The sequence below is a fragment of the Cebus imitator genome, unplaced genomic scaffold, assembly GCF_001604975.1.
Source record: "Cebus imitator isolate Cc_AM_T3 unplaced genomic scaffold, Cebus_imitator-1.0 Scaffold178, whole genome shotgun sequence".
NCBI classification, from domain to species: Eukaryota; Metazoa; Chordata; class Mammalia; order Primates; family Cebidae; genus Cebus; species Cebus imitator.
Window position 1 is genome coordinate 2,756,107 of NW_016107493.1, and position 14,137 is coordinate 2,770,243.

Below are 14,137 nucleotides of genomic sequence, written 5' to 3' on the forward strand. Positions count from 1 at the left end.
GATGGGGTCCTTTGAAGTATTAAATGAGGTAGTACTTACAAAGCACTTGCTAACGTCTGTTAAATAATTATATGATCCACACAGCAGTCCAAGGCGACCATATGACAGCAAGAACCACCACTCCAAGTCACATAAGAAAATGAGTTCCTTTCCTTTTAGCTCCTCTCTTATTTCAGCACTGTGTTGTCAACAGGGCTCACCGGGCCACGTTATATTAGCAGAATGGAACTTTACCCAAAAGGTGTTTGTATTTTATTTCAAATTATGAATTACTGAACATCGGATAATGTACGATTCAGCTGTGCACTCGCGGGCCCATTAGAGTCTGGAGCTCGAGAGGCATAACTGACTCTGGTCTGGTATTTATAAGGAGCTTGACAGCCAAGGAGCCGCTCAGAAAAAAAAAAAAAAAAGAAGCTAAAAAGTCACCCTTAAAAATAAATAAATAAAAAGTCACCCTTAAAAATAAATAAATAAATAAACTGAATTGCAGAGCTGCCTGCATTTCACTCTACTGCCTCTGGAAGAGGAGTGTTATCTAAAGTGCTTCCATCATGAATAATGATTGAGAAACTGCTTTTACTCTCCCGACTACTGTACTCGCAGGCAGTAACCCACAGCTGAAGCCCACGGTGCCCATGTGTAACTTGGTTATTACACACACGTTTGGAGCCCAGAGTGCAGACCCGGGGAGAAGGCGGAACACCCGGGATTGGCCGGGTTTCTAAGGGCAGACGGAGCCCCAGCACTTTTTCCGCGCCTGATTTTTCAGGTCATTTTCGAATGGGCTATCTTTGTTTACATTTTGAGCTTGGCTCCTCTCCAGAAAGCATTACTACCTTCTAAAAGGAGAAGCATCTCCTATTTGCAGACAGTCCTGGGGAAGCAAAGTTCATTTTCCGGGTAGGAGAAGATGATTCTCTTGCAACACGTGCGGATTGCGACAAAATCTTTCAATAACGGGGAGTTTCGGTGAAGTGGAGGTTTGGGGAAAAGCTAGGAGGTTGGTGTGGGGCAAGCAAGCAAAGTGCGGAAGCTGTACGGGGATTCTTCTAGAAAGTGGGGTGGGAAAGAAGCTAGGGAGGGCGTGTGGAGGGACGGGATCTGTGTCAGAACGTGCGTGTAAGCGGATACAAAACCCGAGAGAGGCGTGAGCAGCGCTGTGTGTGCGAGCGGGAGCGAGGGGCGCCGGCTGGGGTGTGTGCGCCTGGTGAGTGACACCGAGGGGCGGGCAGGCCGGCGGGCGGGGGCAGCCAGCGAGGGGCGGGAGTGTCCCTGCGCGGGGCGGCCGAGCCGGAGTTGTGTCAGTGAAGGAATCCAGTCCGGGGGCCGAGCTGGCTGCGCCCTCCGCCGCGAGCGCCGGCAGCGCGGGGCGAGCTCCGGACCGCGCGCGGCCCAGGCAGCGGCTCCCGCTCGGCCCGCCCTCCGAGCAGCAGGGGCCGCCACCACCGCGCCGCCTCCCCTGGCGACCGCGCCCCCGGGCCCCGGCTCCGGCTCCGGCTCCGGCTCCGGCCCGGGACAGAGCGGCAGGCGCTCGGCACTGAGGTAAGCCCGGGACCCCCAGCCACCGCCGCCCGGGACCCCCCTCCACGCGGGGCCGGCCGGGGATGCGGGGCGCGGGGACGCGGCGGGGCCTGCGCGTCCGGGAGGGAGACTCGGCTGGGCCAAGCGTTCTGCAGCCCGGGCCGCCCAGCCTCCGCCGCCTCCCAGGGCGCTGGGTGTGGCCCGCGCTCGGCGCCGACGCGGGCTGGCGGCGCGGACCGGACGCGGAGGTCGCCGTCCTTCCTTTCTCTGGCCCGCGCGGACGAGCGGGAGGAGGTGCCGGCTGGGACGTACAGGGGCGCGCCTGGGGCGAGCGTGTGGCCGCCGCGCTCCGACGTGGACCCGCCCGCCCCGGATCTGAATCGCCCGCGGCCGCGGTGCCTCGCCTGACCTCCTCCCGCGCGGGCGCCCCCAGTCCCCTCCTAAGTCGGAGGGAGACCCACCGCCCCCCTCTCTGGTCCGGAGCTGCAAAGCCCACGTCAGCCAGTACCACCCAGCCCTCGGATCCCAGCCGGTTGCGGGGGCCGCGGCCCCGGGAACCCCCGCACCCCTGGCGCCCAGTGGGAGCTGGATGGGTCGGCGTCCGTGCTGAGCGGGCGGGCGGAGGTGGTGGGAGCAGACGCCTAGCGCCTGGACCGCGGGACGAAGCGGTCACGACGCGGCATCAGGGGAGGGTGGGGGCGGAGTCCGCGGGCTGCGGACCCGATCCGGAGACTGGGCTGTCGCGGGAGGCGCTCCTGCTGGACTCCGGCGCGCTCGGAAGATCGCGCTGCCGGACACGCTGGGCTGAAGGGCCGAGACTTCACCTGCTCGGGGAGGCGGCGGTAGTGTCGCGTCTTCCTGAGTGGAGGTTTCGGGCTCCTGCAGTATTGGTGTATTTGTGAACTTCACGAGCTTCTCAGGACCCCACAATCCTGGTTTTAGCGGATGTCAGGGTTTTGGAGACCTGACACTTTAATGAAAGATTCTTTCTGTACGTTTTCTTTTGACTGTATTACAGGGTTTGTAGCTTGAGAACTAGTGAAAATCCTTGAACTTCAAACAGCCTCTTTGCTCATTTTTTAATATTAAAATATGTACCAGCCCCCTCACAAGCCCACAGACTTTAAGACAGACGACTCTGAAATTTTAGAACCTGTGCAGAGAAAGTGGTTTTATACCAGAAGTTGAAAGAGTAAGGTCGTATACCTTTTTTAACATCTTTAGTTTGTCTTAATGGAAGGATTCATCGCCACTTTGGTTGGTACTGTTTTCCAGAGTTTATGCAGATTTCTAATATGGCAGGGAAAAGGACAGGAAGTTAGAAACCTCTTCACTCTGGGGGGAAAAAAAAGACTTCAAGTAATGCAACTAATTATTTTGAAAGATACCCTGAAAATAGAGTGGGCGTCTGGATAAAGTATTTGATAGGCCTTATGAAATTGTGTTGCTTAACCAGAAAGCAATGTGTTGCTAGATGGGGCAGTTTTATCTAGTAACTGTCGTGTTTAAAATATCTGTGTATGATATTATTTGTTTAATTTAACTGGGGCAAAATCAACTTTGGGAATGGTTTTCTATTTAGACAAGGGAAATACTGCAGTTTCTAATTAGAGTTCTGGAATAAGCTCAAGCTGTGTTAACCTATGGTATGGAGCAGCAGAACAGAAAATATGTCAAATTCTGTATCGGTGTGGCTTTAAATACACACACAGACACACAAACTAGAGACTAGCCCCCCAAAAGATAGTTTGCATAAAAATACAACCACTTGAATACAGAGAATAAAGAGGTTAGTAAAAACTGAACATCTGGGAAGAGTGTATTAATTGGCAATTTTCTTTCTTTAATCCTTGAAAATATTAAATGATTTTCTAAGAATCAACTTAGTTTAATATGCTCATTTAGACAGGCAAAATGATCAAGACTCTTTTTGTATTCATTTTGTTTTAGGGAGCCCCCTAATGAAAGTCTTCAGTAAACAGTTTCTCTGCATGAACTGATTTTCATGAGGCCATTGTGGAGAGAGGCATCTGTGGGCTTGTGAGGCCGCTCTGCCACACCAGTAAGGATCAGGGAAAGAAAATACCTAGGCCACACCGTTGCAGTCTTTAAATGCATGCCAATCTGAAGCATTTACATGGACCCCTTTTATCACGTAAATGGTCATCTTTTACATCGGAAGTTAAGCTTTAGAAATATCTCACTTTGGATCCAAATATTTGTCAGTTTCTCAGTCTGCGATCAGAATTGTGCTATCATTCACAATGAATATTCATGAATGGTCATCTTCATTCTATTACTTTATACAGTTTTAATCAGCATTTTATGAGGTGAGCCGGGACAAGAGCTTCTGGTTACAGTTAGGATAAGATGGAAGACGTTGAGGTTGCTATTGGTAAGATCTAAGCTGCTACCACCTATCCCACTGGACGACAGGAGGGGAATGTGTTTTGTGTGCACTCGACAGGTACTGCTTAGTCACTGCTTCATAGGACTTCTTTCCTAGTCATCTTCTGTAGCACTTTTACTGCCATTTGACTGTGATAATTAAATCATATGTTTGTTAATAATTTCTGTGCACAGAAGAGTAGCTTTTACTAGTATTGGGTCTGTTTATTGATCTCTGAATGACTGTGCATTATTCAACTAATCCATTTCATCACTGTTTTGCCTTAAAGTGTAATCACACAATTAAGATTTTCATATTACAAATAGTTAAAAACCCAGTAAACATAATTATAGAAGAAAAACAAACCTTTCTTTTTTCTTCCCTTTTCTGAAGTACTGTGCTGTGAAGGTGTTATTTCTTTGACACATCAAAATGGCTAATTTGGAGTTGTGATGCTTGTTATGTAAATAGGCCATATGTTGAATTTCTGCAGAAGCTTATTCCTTCAGTGTTGTGGTAATGGGTAGGATCCCCTAAGTACCATAGCTGAGAAAAATAGTCTTATGAAGATATATTTCTCTCTACTACTTATATCATTTTTATGATTTTTGTTTAATAGCTAGTGTTTTTATTTTCTAATAAAATAATTTTAAATGTGATGTTCTCCATCCTTACTTCATATAAATCTTTATCTCCAGTACAGATCCAAACTCCATTCCCATTATCTATTTGCTTCATTAATAGACTTTTTATGGTGGTTGTCCTGCTTTCAAGCCAAAGACTATATGCTTAATAACAGACTTTTCTTCGTATTCTCTCTACACTTGTTCCTTTTATGATGAAAAGACTTTCTTTTCTTGATCTGTTTAGCATTCTCTCCATCACCCAGACTGGAGATCTAGGAACCATTGCTGTCTCTTCTCTCTCTCACTGCCTCTGTGAAACTATGTATCAAATTGTATTAACTCTTCCTTTTTAATGGTTTCTCTGAGTCAGCCCCTATATTTCCTTTTCATTCTTCACTATCCCTCATTGGATTGGAGACCCTCAGCCATCAGCGCTTCTAGGATGATGATACATCTTGGTCTCTCTGTAATTGAGTTTTCTGCATTCTACCTACTTCCAGCACATCAACCTTCCTAAAACTCTTCCCTCAGGACTCTTTTCCAAGGATTGTTTCACAGAAACAATACTTTAGCATTGTTTAGTTTTGCACCATAGTGCAAATAATTTTCATGCCCCCCACCCCCAACCATTGCGTAGCCTCTCAACCTGGTTTTAATGTACCTCACAGTCTTGCCCCAAATTAACTTACCAACTTTATTTTCTACTTCTTTCCAACATGAACCTTCTGTTCCTACTAGTTGGATCTCACTGCCCTTCTAAGATGACATGCTCATTTTTATGTGTCCTCTTTCGTTCATACCCTGCCTTTTAGAGTGTCTCTTTTCTTTTTTTTTCTCTGACCTAACCACATTCTTCAAGTTCAAGTCAGCCTGCCCTGATCATGTTACTCTCATTGGTTCTTTCTGCACTTGTGTTTGCGTCGTTCTTCTAGACCATTGGATCCTTTCTTACACTGTTGTGCGCTTCATTCTTGCTTTATTAACTAGATAGCAAGTTCCTTCAGGGCACTGATGTACCTTATATTCTGTCTACTGGCCCTTGGCCATAGGAAGCACTTGATAAATATACCTGTAAAGTGAATAAATGTAAGAATGATTTTTTTTTTTTTTTAATGTTGGGCTTTGATATTGACTCTGGCTCGCCACTGAGTCTCCAGAGCCTAACTCACAGCCTGACACATAGTCATGACCTCAATAAATATTTGTTAACTTAGAAATTCATGTTGACACTGGATAAAAGGGACAGACATTTGAAGGAGGCGTCTGTCAAGGGTATTTTTCCCCCCACTTTTCTTCAGTGGTTCTAATCAGCTTCTCCATTCATCAGCTGTGAAAATTCTGAGGACTCGGCATTTCCCAGAGTTGGCATAATGATGGAGTCTGGCAGTTGTGAGTTGGAATTAGGAAGCCTGTAGTTATTTTAAGGTGGAGTGATGGGCCCCAGTATTAAGCAAAAAAGGCATTCAGGCTTTATGCCAGTATTTTATACGTCAAACAATTAGGCTAAAGTTATGAGTTATATAAAAGTTCAGCTAATCAGCTGTAAAATTTCAGACTGTATTTATTGCAGGGCTGCTCAAGCTTTTCATTTAAAAGCATCCTTGTAAATTAAAAAAATATCTGGGGACCCATCTGAGGGTGAAAGATGATGTGGGGAAGAGTCTGCCACATCCCATTGTTTTCAAGACCAAATTTAATTCTTTAGTAAGCCTTATTTTGTACAAGGCACTGTTTCTGCTGGGAAGGAGTTTATAGCCTTGCAGGAAAAATAACAGACATATCCCAGAAACAAAGGTCTAGCAGAGCTCAGAAGGAAAAAAAATCTTCTGCTAGGGAGTGGAGGGGATCTTCCTAGAATGACAGTTGTTTGAGGTAATTACTGAAAGGATTTGGATAAGATTTCAATAGATATTAATAGGAATATAAGGATGAGGGAAGGGTGATGTGAGTGAATTTCGGGGCCAATTTGTTGACTTTATGTCAGTGCTCTTATAGTACTGCTGCTTCTGAGTTGAACCCAGCTAGGGTTCTGAGCATTGGTGGACTGCAGTGTTCAATAATAGAACCTAAAGGATATATAGATACCTGCAATAATTACATATGGTGCCAAGTGCTGAACTGACTATGACACAAAGTGCAAAATAAATCTTGAAAGCAATATAACCAGTGTGTTCCTGGGTAGCATCCAGCTCACTTAGAGTGCTCAAAAAGGCCTCCTGCATTTGGAAACGCCACTGAAGGCTGACACTTTCACAGTAATGTAAATATTGAGAGGTCCAGCCCAGATTGTGTTCCCAAGCAGCCAGCCATATGTGGAACACTGCACAGTGCACCTAGCCAAGCTGAGTAAAGGTGTAAACATACTGCTATATGAAACCCTCATTCTGATTCCATGAAACTACTCCCATGGACTGTAAAGCTAGGACCAATGGGGATGTTTCAGGAATACAGGCTTTGGGTCAGTATACAGAAAGTTGCCCCATAATAGATTGTGCTGTTTCAGGAGGTGATAGGCCCCCATTACTAAACACGTGTAAGTATAGCCTACACAAGACAATATCTTATTTAATTATATGCATTTTCTCCTTTATTCTCAAAACAGTGCTATGAAGTACATACCCTCATTACTCCAGTTTTACAGAAGAACAAAACTGAAGCCTAGAAAGGTTGAGTAGCTGGTGATTTGTGGCGCAGGTATAAAGCCCAGGCAGTTTGTGGGCAGAAACTGCATATGCACTGAGATGAGGAAAGGATGCAAACATTAGGTGGCCATATGGATTTTCAAGATTCCTTCCTGATGCTAGGATCGATTCTTTAATTCACCTTAGGGATCAAAATGCTAGCAATTGCAAAGCACCAATTCATTATCAGCACCCAGTTCCTAGGAGATTCAGGACAAAGTGAATACAGTCATCATCATCATAGTTATCACTTATTGATCATCTTATTTCAACCTTAGTGGAATCCTGAAAGGTGAGGATTATATACCCTTATTGGGAAAACTGAAGCTTAGGGAAGTTACATAACTTGATTGAGTCTGCAGAGTTGATAAGTGGCAGATGAATCTGTTTGGTGTCTGACCCCCAGGCCCTGCTTTTTCTTACACCACGCTGTGAGGTGACACATGGTGACACTGAAAATATTTACCTATCAGTATGCACAGAAACCAGCAAGTCAGAGAGGCCATTAGGTGTTAACAACCCCTGTGGCTCTGCAGGTGATGAGTATCAACTGAGGTAATGTTTCGGCACAATCTGAAGGTGTGTGAAAAGCTTGGTAATCTACCAAGACCACAGATCTGGAGCTCGAGTGACTTCTTCCCATGCAGAGCACTTATCTGATTTTATACATGATAAGTAGTACTATTAAAGAAAGAGAAAGCCTTCATGGATAACTATATTGCATTTATATTTCTAATTAAGGAAAAATGGTTTTGCAGTGATGATCTGTGTTCCTTATAAATGGCTGGCTTTCTTTCCATTCCTTTTCTTCCTTTCCCTTCTTCTAGTCTGAGGCTAATCCCTCTTGCTTCCTCAGGGACCTTGCTTCATTTTCTTCAGGGTCTCAATGATCCTTTTCTTTCAGCATATATACGTACATAAGTCTTTCTTATTCTTTATAAAAACAGAAAACGATCAACAAAATCTCTTTGATCCCTTCTCTCTAGGTTTGGGTATGTCTCATATCATTCCTGGTCTTAGCAGGCAGCTCCTTGAAGGACAGGTCCTCGAATGTATCCTGCACCTCACAACTTTCCTTTCATCTTCAACACCCTGTACTTTCATCCTCTCCTAATAACCACCTCTGTTGGTGGTCCATTGACCACCAGGTCCATTATCTAGAATTCTCTATCACTAATTGAACTTTGCACAGCATTTGGTATCCTTGATCACTCTCTGTACCTTAACATGTTGCCCACCTGTTCTCTGAGTTATCCCTTTCTCCTAATTTTCTTTCTTGTCCAGCTGCTCTGTATTGGACTTCTCTTTACGGTCCTCCCTTCCTCTCAAACCTTAGCATCCCCTAGAATTCGGCCCTCAGCCCTCTGCTCACTCTTCACATTTGCCATGTGGCAGCTTATCCTCTATTTTCTTCTATTACCACCTATATGCCATTGATTCCTTTGGAAATCTGCATCTCCAGCCTTGAAATCTTACCTGACATGTGTTGCAAGTATTTTTAACTCAAGTTCAAAACGTCACTTCCCCAATTTCAATCCAGCATATTCCTTCTGTGTTTATCTCAATGAATGAAACCTGTTTCACCAAGTTTAAAATGTAGAACAACTTCTTTGTCTTCTTCAACCTCTACATTTTATATAGAGACTATCTTTTCAGGCTCTCTCGAATCTGCCCTTTCCTCTGTGTCCCATAACCTTCATTACTGCCGTGGTTTGGCCCCTCATCCCTTCTCTGAGGATTATTGCAGTAGCCTCACAACTGGCCTCTCTGCCTTCTGCCTGGCCTGTCTCCAGTTTGTTCCCCACACTGCTGCCTTTCTAAAAGGCAAATTTGATCACGATGCTCCACTGCTTAAGATCCTTCAGAAGAATATCTACATCTTCAGGTTAAAATCTAACCTCCCTGGCATGGCACAAAAGCTTCTCCGTGATCTGGGCCTTCCCTTCAGGTGCATGTCGGTCTTCTCTAATGATCCTGGTCCCCACTGTCTGGTCCTGCCCATAGTGTCCCCACTAAAGGAAGGAAATGATAGGTGGGATGGGAACCGAGGCAAGATAGTAGACCTGCTGTTAAGTACTGTAGCCACTAGCTACATGTGGCACTGGAAATACAGCTGGTTTGAGATATGTGTAAAAGACACCATACTTTGAGACTATATGAAAAAAATGTGAAATTTCTCATTAGCAAATTGTAATATTGATTACATCTTGAAACAGCAATAGTTTTGATATAGTGGGTTAAACAAAATATATTACTAAAATTAATTTCACATATTTCTTTTTTTAAAAAATATGACACTTCATGGATGTTAACATGTGATATAAAGAAAAAAATAAAATGCGATTATTAGAAATTAAACATCACCTGTGTGCCCATATTAGACAGCATTGTTAGGGAACATCTCGTTTTTAGGAGGTACATCCTGTATGAGCCAAGCCCATGAGCGTTTTGAATGACTAAGTCAGCCCTATTGGTATAGAGAAGTAGCAGTTGGTCAGTTTCTTCAATCCAGAGGTATGAGGCATTTGGATAAGATTCAGAATCTCAGAAACAGATTCTGAACACTACAGCCAGGAGTTATATGTACGATGGGCACAGTGTGGAAAGCACTATTAAAGCACATCTGTTTCAGCAGGCCCTCCCAGTCACCATCAGGAGTGGGAGGCAGGAATTCCCATGATATGGTAGAGGGAGGATTTGAGGTAGACAGGAGGAACAAGGGAAGTGAAAGTGAACTCACATTCACTGGAAGCCCCCTACTTGTGAGGCACTAACTGAAACCCTGAGAGTGAGGTCTCTGAGATTCCCCATCCTGCCATTGATTCTTTGCAGTGGACTAAGTCCCAGCTCCTCTGCTGTCTGGCTCTAGAATTCTGAACAAGTTAATGAATCTGTGAATCTGGAGTCTGAATAATATGCACACCATACAGTCATTATGCATCAAACAAAATGATGTGCCCCAAACTGATAAGGGCTGTACAGAAATTAGTTATGCCTTAAGACACTGAGGGCAGTAGTATCTGGATGATTTGGCCCAAAGGGCTCTGAGGGAAGAGCATATGGATTGTCAGAAAGACCTGGAAGATAGTACGTGTTGTCTTGAGAGATATGTGGAGCTTTCTGTATTCACAGTGGAAAAGCCAACCTGTGATAGGAAACCATGTCTTATCCAGTTGGATCAGGAAGGAGAAACCCTCCTAGAAGAAGTGATGGGAAGAAACCGTGACTATCAAGAGAACAGTCCAGCAGGATTAGATTCCAGTGAGATCTAATGATAGGCAGTGTGACTCAGTGTCTTCTCTAGCGGTGGTTTGCCTGCTGTAGTCTACTGGACTCTTAGATTCTGAGAACTTCCCTTCTTGGTTTCAACCTGGGCAGCTGTTTTTATTTGCTTCACGAGTAGGCATTTTGTATAAGATTTTGTTAGGGACAGAGGTTCTTGTGCTAAAAACAAAAGTTTGAAATTCCTGCATTATAGAAAATGGCCTGCGAGGAGTGGTGACGACCTTGGTGTGATTGTTTCTCCCTCATTTGCAGGATCGAGGACCAGTTTAGGCCCTTTACAGAGAGAATACAGCTTCCTTTCATCCGAACCTTAGTGACTTAATGGCTCGGCCATGCAGTTTGCCTTGTCCAGGCAGTTTAGCCAGGTAGCTATAACTTAGTCTCGTTCTTGGGTAAACAAGTTTTCACTTTTGTTCTGGGTTCCCCTTTGTTTCCCACATTCCCAAGTCCTGGATTTGCGTTCTTGTGGAAGGATCCCAAATTGTCTTAGGTAAGGGTCCTGTCATGTCTCCCCAAGCCTTCTTGGGACAATGGTGTTCCTAGGGCTGGGTCACTGCTTCTCCCTTCTAGGCCCCTTCAGTACTGAGACCTACTAGCAAGGGTTAGGAAATTTAATAGATTATTTTCAGAATTGAATAACTTGCCTGGAGCTTGGCTTTTCCCTGGTTCCAGACCCCTGACACCAAACATTGCATGCTAATTTGCTGTCCCGCTGGTCTCATTTGTACAAGTTGGAAGGAGAAGGAAAGATAGATATAAGGCTGATTTTCTTAAATTATGGTACATTCATGTCTTTGTCTCTAGTGGGAAGGTTGGTCTTATGTGTGTATGAGAAAGGTGGCTGCCTTTATGTTGTAGTTTCAGAATCCATACTGCTGAAAAGGGCACTTCAAATATCAAGTTTCTCTTTTTTGCTCTCCAATATGTGAAAGCCTACATTATAAAAACTATTCAGTTTCCTTAGACCATGTATGATTTAGAAGAAAAAGAAGACAGGCTTTGGCACTTGAAAGACCTGATTTTGACTCATGTAATTGCTGGCTATATGAATTTGAGCAAGTTATTTAATCTTTCTGAACCCCAGTTTTCTCATGTATGAAGTGAAGGGAGTAACACCTACAATTTTCTTATAATTTTGTTATGACTAAATAAGATAAAATAGAAAGTGCCTGGCCCCAGGCCCTAAAATGCAAATGCTATGGAAGTGGTAAGTCAAACTTATTCTCGTATCTCAATTCAACCTCCTTATGTTGAATAATTTTGTAGACCCTTCCCTGAGATTGATCAAGAAGAGGATATGAAATCTGGGGCAAAGGGCCCACATGTTACCCAGCCAGAGTGAAAAAGGACCAGAAGGAAGTTTCCTTCACATTTTGCTTAAGTCCCATCCTCCCTAATGGTTCGTATTTGTGAAAATATTCATCTGAGATTATAGGTACAGCATGAAGCCTTGGAAAAAAGGCATGTTTACATCCTCTGCCAGGATAGGATAACAATTAACAAAGTAGGTTTCAAATCACTGAATAGTTAGGTGCACTTCCATCAAAATAAACTTTTATTTCTATTATTTGCTGATAGATTACAAATAAAGCCACTAAAATATCCTGAAAAAGAAGATTTATGTACGAATTAGATACCAGGGACAGATTTTTCACACTTATTTTGTTGGAGCCGTTCTTTCCTTAGCTGTGGGTGTTTTGGAAGTTCTTTTGTTGTAGCCTTTGTTGCCTACAAGAAGGAAAAAGCTTTAGTACACTAGGGTAAGAATGATTTTGATTGGAGGCAATATTGTTCTCAGTGTGGGCTGACTTTCATGTATTGTAGTGATTACTAATACGTAACCGAGAAAATCCATTTGTTGAAGTCCTGTAAACAGCAGAGAATCTGATCTCACATAATGCCCTGATCGACAACTGTTTATTTTAGGAATGTGGACAGTCCTATAATTTTTTAAGGGAAAAGGGGAAGATGTTATGCCAGTCACTGTGACTGCAAATGTCCTGATCTGGTAGGCCTTTTTCCTTTCTCGTTTATTTCTCTTGTGGAATCTGAATGGTGGTTTCAGTACAGTACATGCACTGGGCTTCCAGTGACTTGCTCAGCTCTTGATGCAATTGACCACTCCACTGTAATTCCATACCCTCGATTTTAGTGCTGTATCAAAATCCTAAACACTCAAGGAGAGTATGTAAATCTACTGCCTCAAAAATTAGAAATAAAGGCATTAAAAATGTTATTTAGTGCTGGTTTGTGGCACTAAATATATAAACTCATTCATTGTTCTGGTAGTCCCTGAGCGAGAACTGTTTTGGCTGTAGCGGATGATATCAACTAAGGTTTCCATGGCAACACTAATTTATAATATCTAAACTTTTGTAAAATTTCACCTTCTGGACTCTTCTAGATTGAATTTAAATTTACATTTTCCCCTCATTTATTGGGGTTAGGCATATTTAGATAATACATCCATGTACTAGGAGTATCTTCATGAAACTCACTGATAAGAAATTAGACGTGTAGAAAGCAGGCATTGGAAACATAATGGATACTGTGGTCTAACATCCCACCAAATACAGGAATTTTTTCCACATTATCCCAGTTGCCATGTGAACTAGCCAGGAACGAGGAGTTTGGTCAACATTTTACGATGCCAAGAAATGCTAATGACAGTAGTCTGCAATGCTTCTAGACCTTAAGCCCCTTTTGATTTGGACTTTGTGTTATTTGTGATTCGACCAATTCTTCACCAAACACAGGTGGGCACAGATATTTGTAAAGCCTCTTCCCCAGTGGTATACTGATGTCTGCCTCCCTGCAACTTCCCTGTTGGTCTTCCATCTGCCCTTTGAATGCCGCATGATAAATATGTACCTTCTGTGTGGTCGCTCTTCAAATATTTGACCATAGTTATTGTATCTCCTCCTTGAAGTCTTCTCCTTTCAGGGTTAGGCAGTTCTAGTTCTCCTTTTTTTTTTTGGAGACAGATTCTCACTTTGTTGCCCAGGCTGGAGTGCAGTGGCACAGTCTCGGCTCACTGCAGCCTCCACCCACTGTGTTCAAGTAATTCTCCTGCCTCAGCCTCCCAAGTAGGTGAGACTACAGGCGTGTTTCACCACAACCAGCTAATTTTTGTGTTTGTTTCACCATGTTGGCCAGGCTGGTCTAGGACTCCTGACCTCAAGTGATCCACCTACCTCGGTCTCTCAAAGTGCTGGGATTACAGGCATGAGCCACTGCGCCCGGCAGTTCTAGTTCTCATAACTGATAGCTCTCATCCTGTTAAAATTCTTCTGGGTGCCCATCACTCTGTTGATGTCATCTTAAAAATGAGGCATCTGGCCAGGCACGGTGGCTCACGCCTGTGATCCGAGCACTTGGAAGGCCAGGGCGGGCCTATCACTTGAGGTTAGGAGTTCAAGACCAGCCTGGTCAACATGGTAAAACCCCATCTCTACTAAAAATACAAAAACTAGCTGAGCATGGGGGCACGCTCCTGTAATCCCAGCAACTCAAAAGACTGAGGCTGAAGAATCACTTGAACCCCAAAGGTGAAGGTTGCAGTGAGCCAAGATCGTGCCACTGCACTCCAGCACTCCAGCCTGGGCAACAGAGCGAGACTCCACCTCAAAAAA

General features: G+C 44.0%; 1 protein-coding gene across 7 annotated transcripts in view; it reads left to right on the forward strand.

Annotated features, from left to right (window-relative positions):
• The first annotated feature begins 497 nt into the window (after positions 1-497).
• Positions 498-14,137, forward strand: part of SPATS2L (spermatogenesis associated serine rich 2 like) — a 168,201-nt gene continuing 154,561 nt past the window's right edge. For 2 of the 7 annotated variants that reach the window (XM_017545194.2, XM_017545200.2), the window contains exon 1: positions 1,240-1,545. Coding sequence is in view for 2 of the 7 variants with exons in the window: in XM_017545192.2 (XP_017400681.1) it covers positions 2,470-2,511 (42 nt within the window). In the remaining 5 variants the exon portion in view is untranslated. Of the gene's footprint in view, positions 1,211-1,239; positions 1,546-2,245; positions 2,512-2,623; positions 3,992-14,137 lie in introns of those variants that run through there. The other 5 variants (XM_017545196.2, XM_017545195.1, XM_037744529.1 and 2 more) reach the window with 5 other exon arrangements.